Source organism: Anser anser, assembly GCF_964211835.1.
Source record: "Anser anser genome assembly, chromosome: 9".
NCBI classification, from domain to species: domain Eukaryota; kingdom Metazoa; phylum Chordata; class Aves; order Anseriformes; family Anatidae; genus Anser; species Anser anser.
The window spans coordinates 9,644,680-9,660,689 of NC_139729.1; the positions used below are offsets into that span (position 1 = coordinate 9,644,680).

The 16,010-nt window shown below is 38.4% G+C and overlaps 1 protein-coding gene across 2 annotated transcripts; it reads right to left on the bottom strand.

Moving 5' to 3' along the window:
• Window positions 1-4: 4 nt before the first annotated feature.
• On the bottom strand, window positions 5-5,712 carry MRPS22 (mitochondrial ribosomal protein S22). 2 transcript variants are annotated; one of them, XM_083849261.1, is made up of 8 exons: window positions 5,556-5,712; window positions 5,220-5,374; window positions 4,354-4,518; window positions 2,996-3,139; window positions 2,415-2,498; window positions 1,717-1,862; window positions 421-479; window positions 5-190 (listed from the first exon to the last, which is right to left on the bottom strand). In XM_083849261.1, the coding sequence occupies exons 1-7, from the start codon at window positions 5,677-5,679 to the stop codon at window positions 455-457; spliced, it is 843 nt and encodes a 280-aa protein (XP_083705387.1). In that variant the 5' UTR covers window positions 5,680-5,712; the 3' UTR covers window positions 5-190; window positions 421-454. The 2 variants fall into 2 exon arrangements, with proteins under 2 accessions (XP_083705387.1, XP_083705386.1); XM_083849260.1 differs by having other exon boundaries at window positions 421-529.
• Between the last annotated feature and the right edge of the window lie 10,298 nt (window positions 5,713-16,010).

The following is a 16,010-nucleotide window of genomic DNA, read 5'->3' on the forward strand; positions in this document are numbered from 1 at the left end:
CAGGTTTTTCTGGAACACAATTGTCTAAGGTATTTATTGTGGAATCCTGTACAGAGAAGGTTTGTAAACAGCTTAAACTAATGAACTATAGTTTATTTCAGGAACCTGTAGAAGTAGCCATTGCTTCCTCGTAAGCCTGGAGGGCCAACTGTATATAGCCTTCTTTTTGTGATTCAGTTTTCGCAAAGACCTAGAAACAGGATAGAACAGATTAAGGTAAAGAGCATAGTTGCACACTGAGACTTCATTTCCCATACTCCATCCACCAGCTGTAAACTGAAATCATGGTGCACTTACATATTTAAAAAAAACCACAGAATAGTTCTAGTTAAATAAGGGGGGAAAAAAATAACCTTACTAAGCTGCTGGTGTTTAAAAGCCTTTTCTGTAGTTAAATAGGCTTGAAGTAGAAAAATATACCTTGATGAGATCAACTCCCTGAAGCTTCCTTTCTTCAGCTTCTTTTGCTGACTGACATTCTGGATGAAGCATATGATACAGCGTGATTAAACTTGTAGCATCATCTAGCCTAAAACAAATAAAGGCTTGTTTGTAGCAATTACTTTATTTAAATACTTTTAGTTTGTTTGCACACCCACAGGTGTTCATACACTTTCACCTAGTGTAGAGTCATTACAATATAGAGCTAAACAGGCACCCCATAATTTAATGTAATAGCAACCTGTTCATGAGAAGACCTGAAGCACATGAACACTAACCTGTTCTAGGCAAGGTACATAAACTAATTCATACTGTGGTTTAATCCTGATACACTGTTCAGTGGTAATAAAGCTGAAAGCTGTTTATGTAAACCAGAACGAACTAACCCGTAACAGGTGTTTAGCAGAACAACTCTGCCAAGGAGAAGTCTTTTAACAGTGCAGTAACTGGCATTACTGCAGTATTAGAAATCTTGTCACACCTAGCCTGTGATTAATTTAAAACTGGAAAAGGGGATTCACTTGCATAAACCTAAACAGAAAAGATTATGGCAGATAAAGATGCTCCAAGGTCTGGTAGCTTAAGTCCAGATATTTGAATTTTCTCTTTACAATTTCAACTGGAACTTCCCTGTATTTCTTCTTATCCTGAGGTTTTAAAGTAGTATCTAACAGTTAGAAGTTTCTAACTTCAACAGTAGGTAATGAATGCTATGATCTTTCTCAATTTTGAGTTCTAATTTTAGAAGTTTCTCCTGGCTTTAGAGCCGTTTTGAACTGCTAAATAAAACTTGTTTCACTGAGCTTTAAGTGAGCTTATCAGCTGTTAATGGAAAACCATCCATTTAAAATGAAAGTGTGTCTATCAGCTACTGTTGTCTCACCTAGCAGTTGCAGTCAAGAAGAGAAACTACTTAGAAATTGCTCCAAAATCCAGACCAGTCTTAAAAGCCAAAACTGATAGCAGTAGCATGTGGTTATAAGATTTTAAGATCAGTAGTGTCCAGAAGTGGAGTGTACTGCAAATCACAGCAGAAATAAAAGAAAAAACTCAGCAACTGTAAAAGGCTGATTTCTGTGGAAACTGACAGCTTTGCTTATACTGTAGTTGGTGTTTCAGAATCTATATAGATAAAATTACAGCTAGCCTAGCATTTCATGCAAATGGAACTTTTATACATCTTAAAGAAGTACTATTTTTCTTTTCAAACAATGGACCTTAGTGTTTTCCATTTGTTTAGATAAACAGAATTAATAACTAACAAACACCACTTACAAGTCTCTGTGGATCATATCTATTAGTAAGCCATCTGTTTTCTTTCTGTTGACTAGGTACCAAACCATGCCTCCAAAGTGCCTTGTTGAACGGAGCAGATCATATTTGGCATGTTTCTCAATGTCGTCATATGTCCGATGATGAATCTAGATAGAGAAAAGGTTCCAGTGTCAATAGCATACACAGAGCTTAATGACAGTTTCTCCCTTATACCCCTTAGGAGTATTTTTTTTTTTAAATTCATTTTCAGGCCTCTCTAAACTGTGGCAGTAAGCCACAGGCTCAACCACGTTACTTTAAAGCTTTATGCATGTCATAATCTGGAGTAACACTGGGATAACCCAGTTCTTAGTACTCATGTATAGATGTTTGTTGACAGAAAGCTAAATATTAGCTATGTACTGGCAATCTGGGGAGAGAAGGAACATAACCTCTGAACTTTCATTCAACTGCCCTCAAGTTATAATCCATTCTTTAGGGAAAAAGACAGTGGTCTTTTAATTATGATTTAAGCAGGTCCCTTTTCTGGGGGAGTTAAGAAAAGCTCATTGCAAAGATAACAGGTAATCTCTATGAGGAAAAAAAAAAGCACACACCTTAACAACTTTGATCCCCAGATAACACTTATGCTTACAAAAATCAACCTCTGAAGTTCTTCACTAATGTTATTTTATTAGAAAAATAGAATGTGAACTTACTCTGATATAGTCAGCTGAATCTGGCTCAAACTGAGCAATGCACATGTTAAGGATATCCTCATGACGGTCTTGCTGAAACACAGTCTAAAACAACAGTTCAACTTCAGAATAGATTTTGTATCACACCATTCCAACTATCTAAAATTAAAATGGCAAAAAAAAAAAATTCTCTTCTGGACAACACAGCAAGCATCCCCTTAGTCACATGACAAAATAGCAGAAAGTGCAGTAACTGCCTTCATGACATGAATAAAATTTTTCCTCAATTTTTGTTTGTGGAACACCAGTTCACGTTTTCAGATTAATCATACAATTCCATCGATGCATAACAATTAATGTGGATTTCCAGTATTACAATATTTACAACTACCCTTGATGTATCTGGTTGCAACCTGGAATTTTATTGCAAGTATTTTAAGTAAGTAACACTGGTAAGTTCAAACATCAATGATTCAAGCACCTTGAAACATTCAAACCAACTGGCTTATTCAGAGCTGCTACTCTGTTCAAACAGCACAGCTTCACTGTCACAGCACAATCAAATACATAAAAACGATCAGTTTTCAGCAGGATGACCTTACCACAAGGTGTTCATCCTTGAATACCGCTTGGGGAATAACTCTGCGCCCTTCTTTTGGGAAGAATATCTGTATCATTCGGTCTCTTTCTTCCCAGGTTGCTTTGCGTAATACACCATTTGGTTCTCTAACTACAATGAAACGTTCCTTAAAAAAGAAAAAAGAACGTTAATTCTCCCGAAGCGTTCTCAGCATAATCAGAACCATTTTAAGTAAGATTCTTGTTTGACAAAGTGCTTCAATACCTAGATGACACTAGTAATAACAGCATCTTTTCAATTGCTAGCATGTGTTAAATTAATCATTTTTCCCCTTTGTACCTTATACATCTACACCTTAACTTTCCTGTATGACACCAACTGCGTATGCACTTACACTAAAAGATACAGCTCTGCAAAGTTTAACAGACAATGTAACTAATACTCGGAAAAAGGATTTAGTTTTGTTTCTGTCCTGATTTTACACATTTAATAATGCATACTAAATTGACAATGCAAGTGCTTTTGTACTTTTTCAACTTCATTTCAGAAAAAGAGGCCAGAATTATGTAAGGGCAACTTCAAAACAAAAATAATGCACCAAATAAAACAGTATACTCAGATCCACCCACAACTATATCTGATTTAGGACTGCAGACAAGTAAGAGTCTGTTGGGATGAAGTTTTCAATACATTAAGGCAGAGGAATTAACAGCAGGTTTCTTGAGAGAGCTCTCAGATGGAGTAATAGATAGGAGACTTGGCAATTCATTTCCAAGGATCATCCATGGTTGAACCAGGCAGACTTCCTAGAATCATAACTATTTGTTGAGTACCTATCTAGACTCTTCTTACTAGTACTTATGACAAGGTAGATGTTTCATTATACAAACCAAATGAAAGGAAATCTAATTGTCTTCATCCCTATACTCCACAGTTCTACTTTACAACTGTTTCTTCACAGCTTTCACATTAATTCATTTATCTCTTCTCTTGTTTTTCCACCAGATCCTGTCAATCATGAAGTAGCCCTGTCTTTTGGTCTATATGCTTACACCTTAAGTAATTCAAGTCCACAGAAAGCTTCTAGGAAGTTTGAATAAACTCAGCACTCCCAGCAAATCATAAGTACCTGCTTTTCACCCCCCTCCAAAAACAATCAAACAAACAGAACACCTGTTTATGAGTACTGGAATGTAATTTATCATCAGTTAGAAGTAAACATTTTGGAATATGTGTCTTTGTATTGCCTTGTATACAAGACTGAGTTTACAACTCCTCGTCCTTTTTGCAGACCGTTATAGATGTTTTAATAAAATCTAAAGCTAATTCTGAAATTAAGAACGAAAAGCTCTTAAAATAAGTTAATGGATTTTTACTTACACGATGTGGAATCGAATAAGTTAAATCTGTAAATATATATTTCGTAGTTTCAATTCCGTCAAGGATTTTGTCTTCTGCTAACACATCATCAATTGGCTCTCGTTCATCCAAAACAGGGGGCATTGTCAGCTTTTCTTTAGCTTCCTTGATAGCTTTTTTTGTAGCCTTTAAAACAAAAAAGTAGTTTAATTAATTTTACAGTTTAAAAAAGAAAATCGCCATATTGGAAAGGTAACACACAATTTGGGGTCAAATGTTTTCATTCAGAGAGAAATTTAAAGTTATTTTTTTCTTTTCTTCCTGCAGTTATGGGAAAAGTGAGACACGGATTCAATCCCTATGTAGAGGGATCACATAAAAAACAATGTACCATTATCATAACTTAGGCACACTGCTGGAAGAAGTTCTAAAATTCAAATCTGTGTATACCACTGCAGACGCCAAATCATTTTTTCAAGTCACATTTCAGGTATTTTCCACGGTAAATTTCCACCAAAGTATAAACAACAGTGAAGTGTTTATATAGTACCTGTAGTTACTGAAAATCTGACTTGAGTGAGGCAAGGCCCCTTTGTCATCTGGACCATGGTCAGGCGACAGGAAAAAAGGGCAGTCAAGTGTTCCCAAGACTGCAATTTAAACCTCAGATAAACACACTTAACACAATTAGGTAACGTAAGGAAAAGCGATCATAAAGACATCCTGTCACTCAAATAATATATATATATATATATGTATATATCTGCTTCCATTGTCCAAGGAAAATAGGATCACTAGAGCCGACCATTTAACACCAGGACACACTGCCTGACACCTGGCAGATGCCCTGAGCGAGGCAGCGCGCCGGGAGCCAGAGCCTTCCCCACCTCTTCCAGCTGCGCTTCCGTCAGCAGCTTGTACTTGGGCGGCTTCAGCTCCTGCTTCACCGGCCTGAACACCTTCTGCAAGTCCAGCCCCGTCATTTTGTAGAGTAAATTCTGAACCGCTTCGTCCGTGAAAGAAGGCTTGGCGTCCTTTTTTTCTGCCAGAGGATTTTACACACGCAATTAACCGGGTGCAGGGGGCAGTGGCGTGGGTACGGGGGGGGGGGGGGCGAAGGGACCCTCCGCGCCGCCTCCCACAGCCCCTTTCCCACCTCCTCGGCCGCCCCCGGGGGGCAGCCCGCAGCCGTGAGGCGCAGGAGCGGGGCTCCCCTCACGTACCGGCCGCGCTCCCCGCGTCCTGGCCGAGCGCCCGCTGCGGCCGCCGCCAGCCCCACAGCGCCCGCGCCGCGCCCCACAGCCGCCCGCGCTGCACCGCCGTGCCCCACGCGCCGAGCGCCGCCATTTTGTGCCCGCCCCTCGCCCCGCCGCCGCCGGGCGCGCCGCGTCGCCTCTGGAGCACGTCGGGAAATGGAGTCCGCCGCCGCCCGCTGTCCCCGGGTGAGAGCCCGCCTGAGTGACAAAGACACGCTGTTCCCACCTCCCCCCGTTTACCGCCTCGGTGACAAAAAGGCGCTGTCCCCACCCGACCCGGCCGCCCGGGGAGAAAGCAAAAAGCGCTCCTGGTGCGTTTGTGTTGTTAGAACGCCGCTGAGGCGGAGGTGGGAGCCCGCTCCTGTCAGGAGGCGGCAGCGGGCGGAGCAGAGGGGAGCCCCGGCTCCCTCAGGCGGAACGGGGACAGAGCGGGGCTCCAGGCTGGCGGCTTTCCCCGCTCGGCGGGGAGACAAAGTGGTAGAAAAAGGACCTGCGACCACCTTGCACACTGCCGCCACCACACCGGCGATAAAGCGCAGCCGCTCCGCTGAGGGGGGTGGGTGCGCCCCGTCAGCAGCGGTCTGCTCTGACCCGCCTCAGCGCGAAAGAGGCCTGGTGGTGATTTACACAAAACTAACCCCCCTGAGGCTCTCTTTGCGACTGTGGCACTTTTGGGGTGACGGAAAGGATAGGCTGGTGGCAGATTTTCCCTCTGACCGATAGCCCAGGGGACGCAGCGAGCAACCCGCGCGTATTACTGTCCGCCAGCACTAGCTGAGGTGGCGCTGTTCGGGCTTTGCTTTACCGTTCTGGTAAAGAAGGGAAAATAAATAACCATATTCAAGCATCAGACCAAAGTAAAGCTTTGTATCCAATAGATACAGCAGATAAGATCTAATGGCTGTGAAGAAGGGGCCACACGATTAAAACCAGTATATTATTTCATTAACACAATAGCTGACAAGCTATAACTGAGCATATTTCAATAGGTGTTACTTGAAGTTTATTTTTGCTGGCTGATCTCTATCTTCTGTTGTGTATTTCAGTCTTATGGGCAGCAGTTAGGGGCGTGTGAAACAGAAAGAAAATCTATCACTAGAAGGCAAGCATCTCTTGAGAGGCCCTGAATGCTTCAGATTTTAAAATGTTCAAAGCCACACGTTGATGCTAAGTGTCTGGTGACTCCCTGTCAAAATAGGAAATATTTCATCTCCAGGAGGGAAGATACGGAAACACAAGTAATATGCTTAAATTCTGGAGATTTCCAATTGTTTTAAAGTTTAGTAGGTTGCCCATTGCTATGTCAAATCAACATCTAAATTCTATTTCATTTGAATATGGAAAACAAAATCCTGGAGACTGAAGTCTTGGGGGAAAAGCAGACTTTATAGCATATGTTGATTTTAGTCAGAATAAGGTTAAACATCAGCTGAAATATATATTTGTTTATAATAATAGATCTTCATTGTATTGGGAAGTATTCTTATTTTACTTAGCCTTATTCAATACACAAACATGTGCTGAGTTGAATTTTGTACTCAAGTTTTATCTTTCAATATCCTGGCCTTTGCATTGTCAGAAAGGCTGCAGGAGGGCATATTCTTCTCATATTTGTATTGGTACAATTAAGTTGAAGTCATTGAGAACTAAAGAGTGCAAATGAACCACTAATATTATTTTAATGTAATTTTGTGCTTAATTTATTTAAATAATGCCAAGAAAATTAAAAATAATTTTGAGGTAATGGAGAAGATGTTGTTTTTCAGTTCTTGCTTGGAAGATCTCTGGAGTGAGAGCTATACCCTATAAGGGAATTGGGAAGTTATTTGGCGACTTGCCTAAAAGCCACTTCAGACCTGTTCATGAATTTGGATGGCAAGCCAACGTCCATTTTAATTCACAGAAGTGCTTAGAAAAACAAGAGAATTTATTAGGCTACATCCAAGAGAGGTTAAATTCACATTCATTCTGTACTGGAGTAGTAACAGCTGCTGTGAGGATTAGCCTTTTGGCTGGTGGGATGAAAGGCAATATTAACTAGCTGTACTGTGGATAGAAGTATATCAGGTTTATATAATTTCTCAAATAATATAAATTTATGTTGGATAGGTTGGTTATATTTTATTTATAGTTTATTGCTTTACTGAAAGAACAACTTTAAGTAGGATGTTTTATATTGGTATACTTAAAAATACAACACCAGATTGAAGAATAAGTGGTGTAAAAATTTATAATGAAATAAAGAATCTCTCTTAGCTTTAGTTACTATTTCGAATACATCCCAGGACAGTTGCTGTCAGAAAATTACAACCATCTGATGATGGGTGGATGTCCCCTGTGAAACACATTGGTGGTCTGAGTCTGGATTCTATTGGAAATGTGTCAATACAAAATCACCTCCACAGTTGGCATTAATTTCCTTTTTGTTGGTAGTTTCAGGAGAGCAAAAGGATCAGATGGCAAACAAGAGTGAACCAGTTTGGTTAAGATCTCAGGGAAAAAGAAGGCAATGGGGAGCCTAGGAGCTTGCATCGTTGCTTTGCCTATTTAATAAATAATATAAGGGACTGTTTGCCAGCTTTTCTGAATAGTAAATATGGCAAAATTGTGGTAGGACACTGATAGGAAGAAAGAATTTTCTTGGAAAAATACGATGAAAAATACAAAATGTAAGGTTTGGTAACTGTGCACCCAGTTGCTGTAAGAAGAGACAAACGGAGCCCAGTCAGCCTGTCTGCATGTCCACAGTTGATGACATGACCTTTTTAAAATTAATGGTCAGCTCTCTGGTTCCTGATAAGAAAGAATCTGGCAATCCTGTAGAACATTTTTCCAAGTGACACAATGGACAGGGCTGGAAGCTGGTTTCACTAAATCTGTGTGGATTAAACTGAAGAGAAAATATTTTTTTGATAGAGAAAGCAGGGAGTGCTGAAGTAAGAGAAATGACACAAACCTTATTATACTGTTAGGTAAATCATTAAAGGAATAACATTACACATGGTTGGTTTCGCTTCTCTATCCCTAGGTGGAGTGGCTTTTTTTTTTTTTCTCTAAAATTATTGGGGTTATTGTGTGTAACATTTTAAAATGTTGTTTGCAGTTGTCTATTTTCAGGCATGCTACCTGTAAGCATCTTATTTGCCAGTGTCTTTTCTTTAAGGTACCGAGTATTACTTTCTCTGGAATTGTCTTTCAAGCTCTGTAGCCATGGATTTGCGTTGCCAACCAGAGCCCTTGGTAGCTGTCCCCCTGCAACTTCCACCAGAATCCAATACTATTATTTTGATGGTGACAATGAAGGTGATGATGCACGAGCCTTTGCTAATACACCAAAGCGGTCATTTTCCATCTTAATGACCATAGGGTTATACAGATATCTGAAGCTGTTTTATTTTCAAATTTCATTTTGATACTTGGCAGCAGGGACAAAAGATGGTGGCTGTAGAACTCAGTCCGGGGCCACAAGGTCAAACCTGCCTCCAAGGGCAGAGCTGTGGGTAGTTCTGCTGGGCAAAGCACAGCTTTACAAATAACAACTGAGATGCCCGCAGAAATTGAGCTCACCTGTAGCCATTATCATCCTACATGAACAGCTGGCTTCTGCCTCCTATGTGAATATCCTTAGTGAGAGGCAGTGGGTGAAACTTTATGAGTGCAAAAGTCTACCAAGATTTTTTCTTCAGTACTGTTAATTTAAAAAATGATAATAGTGTATATATGTGGAAGAGCAAGTATCCTGTGCTTTATTTGTGCTTTGACTACTTGTCATTTATATTTTAAATTTGAAGGAAAAATTACAAAACTAAAAAGTAGTTTTGGTTATGCATCTTCTTTATTTTTAATTTCCAGTTTAGTTTCAGGGAAATTTATGCTACTCCTTATGTACTATATTTTTCTGGGCCACAAGGGGGCACGATTGAGTTTTTAAACATCAAGAATGACAGAACCCGAGTAATTATAGTGGTTAATGTAAACGAACTGTTTTCAGTAATGACCCAGATTTGCCTGTCTCACATAAAGCTGCCATAATCTCACTTTAATAATGATAAATTAGATATATACAAATACTGCCTCCAGTAATTGAGATTACATACATTATTTATAGTAGGGATATAAATCCCACTTCAGTTTGTATTGTTTTCTTTGCTACACTATAAGGGCTTGAGCCAAAGCCCATTAAAACCACTGGAAGTCCTTCTCTGACTTCAGTGAGCTCAGAATTAAGTCCATATTTTTCAATAAATCTTATTCTTCCTTTCTGCTCTTGTAATGCTTATCTTTAAAAATAAAAATTGTCAGGGGGGAAAATAGTAAATATTCAGTATTATTCGAAGTAAAAATTTGAGTAATTGTTGTTTCCCCCCTTCTTAATCAATATTTAACCTCTTTCTCATTCCATTTCTATTTAAAGTTCTGTTCATTTGAATTCAAGCACTCACCAGGGCATCGTCAACTAAAGCTGGTGTCCAGCACGAACTGTTATGTATCCTCCTGGTTATAAGCTGTCCTAGTACCTCTTCAATGATAACTGCAATGTTTTTTTTCTTCCATCCTTTTCTAGTAATAGCAAAGTTTATTAGCCAACACAACCACTTCATTCTTCAATTCTTTCAGAAGTAGGTGAATACCATTTTCTGCCAATGATGTGTTATTGTTAAATAGGTTAATTTCTCCCAAGACTGATTTGTTCTGTCATAATTTTCTGCTTGCTCATTTTTTTTTCCAGTTAAAAGAACAGTTATCTCACAACAGGCCTTCTTATTGCTTAGTAATGCCAAAAACCCACTCTTGACTCCATGCCATTCCCTTTTTGCGTTCTTTTTGCCTCTGATACTCCATCTGTCTCTGGAGTTCTTTCACAAGTTGCCTTCTTCTGCTATATGCAATTATTTTTCTTTAAATCTCCTAATTTGTCTTCATATTGGCCCTAAATCTTCCTGTTTTCATCTTATATTGCTTTGAATTCAACTGAATTTCTTAGGATTTGTTTTGTCACCTTGTTTTCTCCTTCCTATTTCCCAAAATTAATCATTCATGGAAATGAGCTTTGGTACTTTGCTACTTATTAATATGCAACTTTCAATTTATTTTCATCTTGTTGTTTTCAGGAGCAAAATATGCCTTTGGCTCACTATTATATGTTTAAATAGCCTCCATGATGGGACCAGCTTTTTTTAACCACACCAGATTAAAGGGCTATTACACTATTTAAAATAAAACACCCTGTCTTCTAAAGGTGTTGTTGGAGTTGGTTTTTTTTTCTGTTTTTTTTTCTCCTTTCCTTTGGATTCAGAATTTAATACAAATTAACTTTGCTTAGGCAAACCCACTGTGCAATCTGTGCAGTTAAGAAAGTCATTATAGAGACAGGATCCTGAGGGTCTGACAGAAAAGCTAAAACAGCTGTGCTCTCCAGTACAAACAACACATAAATCTACAGTATCTTCTCTTCATGATCAAATAAATGAAAGAAAAGGCTCAGAAAGTAAATGATATTTTTATCTCAGATTAAAAAATAAAATAAAATAAATCTTCAGCAAATCTAAAAGAACCTAGCATCAGTTTAAATCTCAGCTATTTCTGCATTGGTCAGTTAAAATCTATCATTTTCTCATTTTTTTTTAAGCAAAAGTATTTTGACTTGGCAGCCAAACAACTCCACCCACCTGATTGGTATGAAGGTTGTCTTTAGGCACAGGATTAAATGGTTATTTAGCTGCTTAGTGAAGAATATATCTCACAAGAACAGTTTCCAGTTGTGTTTATTCTTGTTACTTTCTTTCTAACCAAGCAAATATATAAACTTCTAAAAAATAAAAATAGGCATAGAATTAATATAGTCCAATATTTATTGGACTGTTTTCACCATTTATTTCCAAGTAAACCTCTTGACATTTATTAGGTTGCCCACTAACATTAAAGGGAAGACAACATCCATTTTTGGACAAACACTCAGAGTAGAGTACCAGAGGTCACTAGCTGATTTCCAGAGCAGCACGGAGAAAATTCAGTGGGTGCTATACCTGCTAAATCTGGGGAAAAATACCTACGTTCCTTTGTTCTTTTCTTTACAGATTGTTTTAAAACTGTGTGGTGAATAAGTTACTTTACTTCTTCTTCTTTTTTTTTTTTTTGGGGGGGGGGGGTCAGAGGGTATTTATGTGGGCAGAAACTTGTACACTTTTTTGGCTAATCTGTTCATTTACCGATTTGTTACCACGGCTCCTTCTCCCATGTATTCATAATCCTTGTATGCTTATCCATGCCGTTCTATGGTACATGATATGATCATTAACATATGTCAATGTTTGTACATTTGGACTGGAATAGATAGCTTAGATCTTCATGAAGGTGCATATTACATACCTAAATAATCTGGAGAGATCTGGTAGTGTCTTTATAAAATGTTTCAAGGAAGAAAAGAAAAATGGAAAAAAAAAAAAACAAATAAAAAAAAACCAACAGCATGCTAGGAGAAATATTAGTGGCAGAAACCTATGAAACACCAACCTAACTGCCCCACGCACTGTATGCAGCAAGCCCCTGTTTGTCAAAGGGATGAGTGTACAAAACACAAAGTACGGAATTCTTTTCCTCACTGGGGAAGAGGATAAAGAACAACCTTAAAGCAAGCACGTAGATCAAAAAATAAGAGTACTGAAAGTGCTCAAATATTTGTGTCTAATTAGGTTTGCGGTTTTTTTCCCCAGCAGCACAACAAAAGGGGAATGCCATGGGCTTCCCTTCTATTTATCCTATTCTGGGCTGCCTGATTCTGATTCTGTTCTTTGCACCCCATCCCCCCCCAGCACATATCATATCTTTTTCATAAACCCTTTTAGCTTATCATGCAAGCAGAAACAATGAATAATTTTCTTTCAGGTTATTGAGCTGAATGAAGTCACAGAGGGGTCTAATGAATGCCAGAGCCTCTGAGGAGAAAAGAATAGAAGCAGGATCTTCTCATTTCATTAGCAGCAAGCCTCCAGATTGTGTCACAGTGTTTCAGGTAACTATAGCCTCAAGATACAGTTTTACAACTGGCAAAAACTGATCTAAGACCATTCTACACCTTCTGTTCAAGCCCTCACTTGGGTTGTTTTGCTTGCTGGAAACATTTTATTCTTCATGAGAGCCACTAAAGCAGACTCAATGATTTTCTTCTGAATTTTGAATAAAAGTACAGTAGTTCGGACCACATACAAATTTAGGATCTGACTCTGAAAGGTAGCTTATATGCAGCATGATAAAGCAAACCAGAATCTGTTCCATTTGTGTCTCTGCAACAGTATGAAGCTTTCCTAAACCTTACAAGGTATTACTGAGATGCAGCCAGTCCACATGGTATTTTATAACAGAATGCTGCAGCACTGAGATCACTTTGTTTTCCTGTCTGTTCCAATGCAGCAGAATTAATTCCAACCCAAGTACCATTTCATTTGTAAGTAAGCAGTGGAATTCTTGATTGATACTTACAAATCAAGTAGGCTATTGCTTGGATGGTTTTGTTTAGATCCAGAACCAAGAAGAACAATCTGAGTGCTGAGGCTACAGAAAATGAGTTCCGATCATGTGAGCAACAGAGCAATATGGGATCAGTATAATATAGTTTTGGAAATTCTGTCCAAAATTAACTTTGCAGTTACTTTGCATTTTTGAATGCTAAGGGTGGAATATTTGCCATTACAGTAAGGCATCTTTTTAATTAATTGTTCACTTCTCCCTCTCATCTCATGTCTCTTTTTATGATCTAATTTCTAAATGCTGGTACAATGTGTGGTTCTGTGCAATATGCTGTAAATATGAATATATATCCCAATTATGACAGAAAAAATGATGCTTACTTTACAGTCAAACATTCTTTTTCTTTCTCCTAATAATTTCCTCAATGACACTCAAAAAAAAAAAAAAAAGAGGTCAGATTAGTATCTTCATTGTCAACTATTAGATGTGATTGTTTTATCATGTAGTACCTTATTTCTGAAAATCAGAACTAAACAGAGTTTATTATTGTGAAATAATTTGGAATATCCTGTCGAAGTTCTCAACGTTATTCCCTGTGCGGCCACAGAACACTAGATGGCACTGTGCGGCTTTGCGTCAAACACAGGAATGACAGTAGCAAAAGTCTCAGTGCATGAAAGAATCTCCATCTTTCAAAAATATTTGTAATATTTTGTCCTTTTATTATGAAAACAATTAAAAAGTGTAAATTCTCGATTTTTTCACTCTGAAACCGTTGCATGCCTTCTTTTTCCTGCACTATGATTACATGGGGAACATTTCTTAATGTTAGATTGGTGAGTACATTTGCTCATTTTTTCATCTACTGTAAAGTTCTCCAGTTGATTACTTAAATCAAAAGGGAAAATTTTCAGTCCCTGATATCATCAGCAGGCTCCTTACTATAGATCAAGAAAGAAGGAAGGATAGTTAACATGCTACCCTTCTCTATCTCCTCTAATAACCTTTAACTCCAGTCTCATGGCATTGATGAGATTGGACTTTTTTACTATTAAATAACAGCAGAAGGTGTTAGGTAGCAACAACAACCTTATATCTTTATTTTTAGCTGAAGAAACATCTTGTAGACAACCAGGGTAACAGTTGTTACTTTTTCAGTATTTAATTGGTTTTGGGTTACTCCAAAATAAATGTTTTTTAAAAAGCTTATCTTACAAAAGTAACATATTACTCAGAGCCCGATCCTGCTAGGGTCTGTAAGAAAAAATACTGAGTGTGTTGTGGCAATGTAGCTAAGTTACCTGTAGTGTGTTATTTTCTGGGTCGTATCCTACCTCTCCCACTGCTTTGGGTCTCTCTCTTCCACAGTCTGCGTGGGTCATTTCTTAACAAGATAAAAGCAATTCCTAGCTAGGAGCTGTGTTCTGTTAATAACTGCCACAGACATCTTGGTGACTCTAAATCAGTCACTTTCCCATTTTGTGTTTCTTAATTCCCTTTGCTTTAAAATACAGATTGATTGGTTGGATAGGAAAAAATAAGTATTATATTTACTCTTACTGTCATTTTCGTTAGGACTAACAAAATCCATAAACATAAAAATTATTCAAGTGTTTCATGAGTTGCTGCCATGTTAGGCAGACTTTTGACAAAGCATTATTATGATTTCTAGCAGAATCTTGTATTAACCTCACAACGCCCTTTTAATTTTCTCCAAATAGCCCTATTTTTTAAAATGCTTCCTCTTTATCTGGCATCATTCTGTCCTATACCTGTAAAATTAATTATCTCACCTTACAGAGATGGAGGCAGAAATAATCTTTAGATAAATGAGATGATGACAGAACTTTAATGTGCCTCTGTATGATTTTGCACACAGGTTATTATTGCTCTACATACAAGAGGGAGATTTTTAATGGTGAGGATTCTTCAATAGTATTATAGATGGAAATTATGCCTAAAGCAGCAGAGAATGTTCAATTCCCTCTGTCCACTGGTGTTTTCTTGGTAGGGCAGGAAGGCTGTGTATCTGCCTTGGCCCCTTGGGGTAGGGGAATTTAAAGCCTGTTTCATATCCTGTTTCAGTGAAACTGATTGAAGAACTGTCTGTGGCTTGTAGCTTCTGTTGGATCATAGGACTCAGTAGAGTCGGATGAATGCATTGCGAATTCTTTCTCTTGCTATCGGCAATGCTGCTTTCCATACTGAAAAGGAGAGGCGTAACAAGACCAGGCTTCTTTTTTCCAGTTCCTACCTATTGCCTTTTCCATCCCCCTAGAGCATCCAATGCTGTCTTATGACAAACACCAACAGCCTTTCCATTTTGGAAACATGTCTAACTGAGGAGGGAAGAGTAATGTATTCTGCATGGGAAGAATAAGGTGTTTAAGACCTATATTAATGACCCTTCTCCACCCTCAGTTTCTTTTTCACTATTCAGTTTTCCATGTTCCCCACTGGTGCTTTATTTTGACATTTTTGATTTCTCATGGGCATCCCTTTTTCCACCCAATGTCTCTTTCTCTCCCCTTTTTATTTTTTTTTTTCCTAGTAAAATGGCATACCCTTCTGGCATTTAGTTTTGTTCAGTTGGGTCAACACCTGTCTCCATGGAGAATACTTTCTTTGAGTACTTTTAAGCACTGAGTGTAAGTGTGAACTGTTACCTCTGGAGACCATAATCCTTTATTTCCAAATAAGGAATAAAAACAAGGAAAGCCTTTGCTCAGTGGAAATGGGATATGGGACTTTTTACAGTTTGAAGGCTTATCAACTGTAAAATTTAAACTGAACGTTTTGGAAAGCAGCGCTAAGTAAGACAAATATTACCAATCAATCATGAAAGAGGTTTGAACTCATTGTTTGCCTTTCAATAATTTAAAATAAAATTAAAGTCCAATTGAGCCACAGAGCTGCCTCCATCCTCTTACAAAACAACCAATCTCTTAAAACAAG

Coding starts and splice junctions, on each gene's coding strand:
- MRPS22 (XM_083849260.1), bottom strand. CDS start 5,679: ATGGCGGCGCTCGGCGCGTGGGGCACGGCGGTGCAGCGCGGGCGGCTG. Junction 4,519..5,219: donor CGGAAGCGCAGCTGGAAGAG/GTGGGGAAGGCT, acceptor TTTGTTTTAAAG/GCTACAAAAAAAGCTATCAA. Junction 3,140..4,353: donor CTTATTCGATTCCACATCGT/GTAAGTAAAAAT, acceptor TTCTTTTTTAAG/GAACGTTTCATTGTAGTTAG.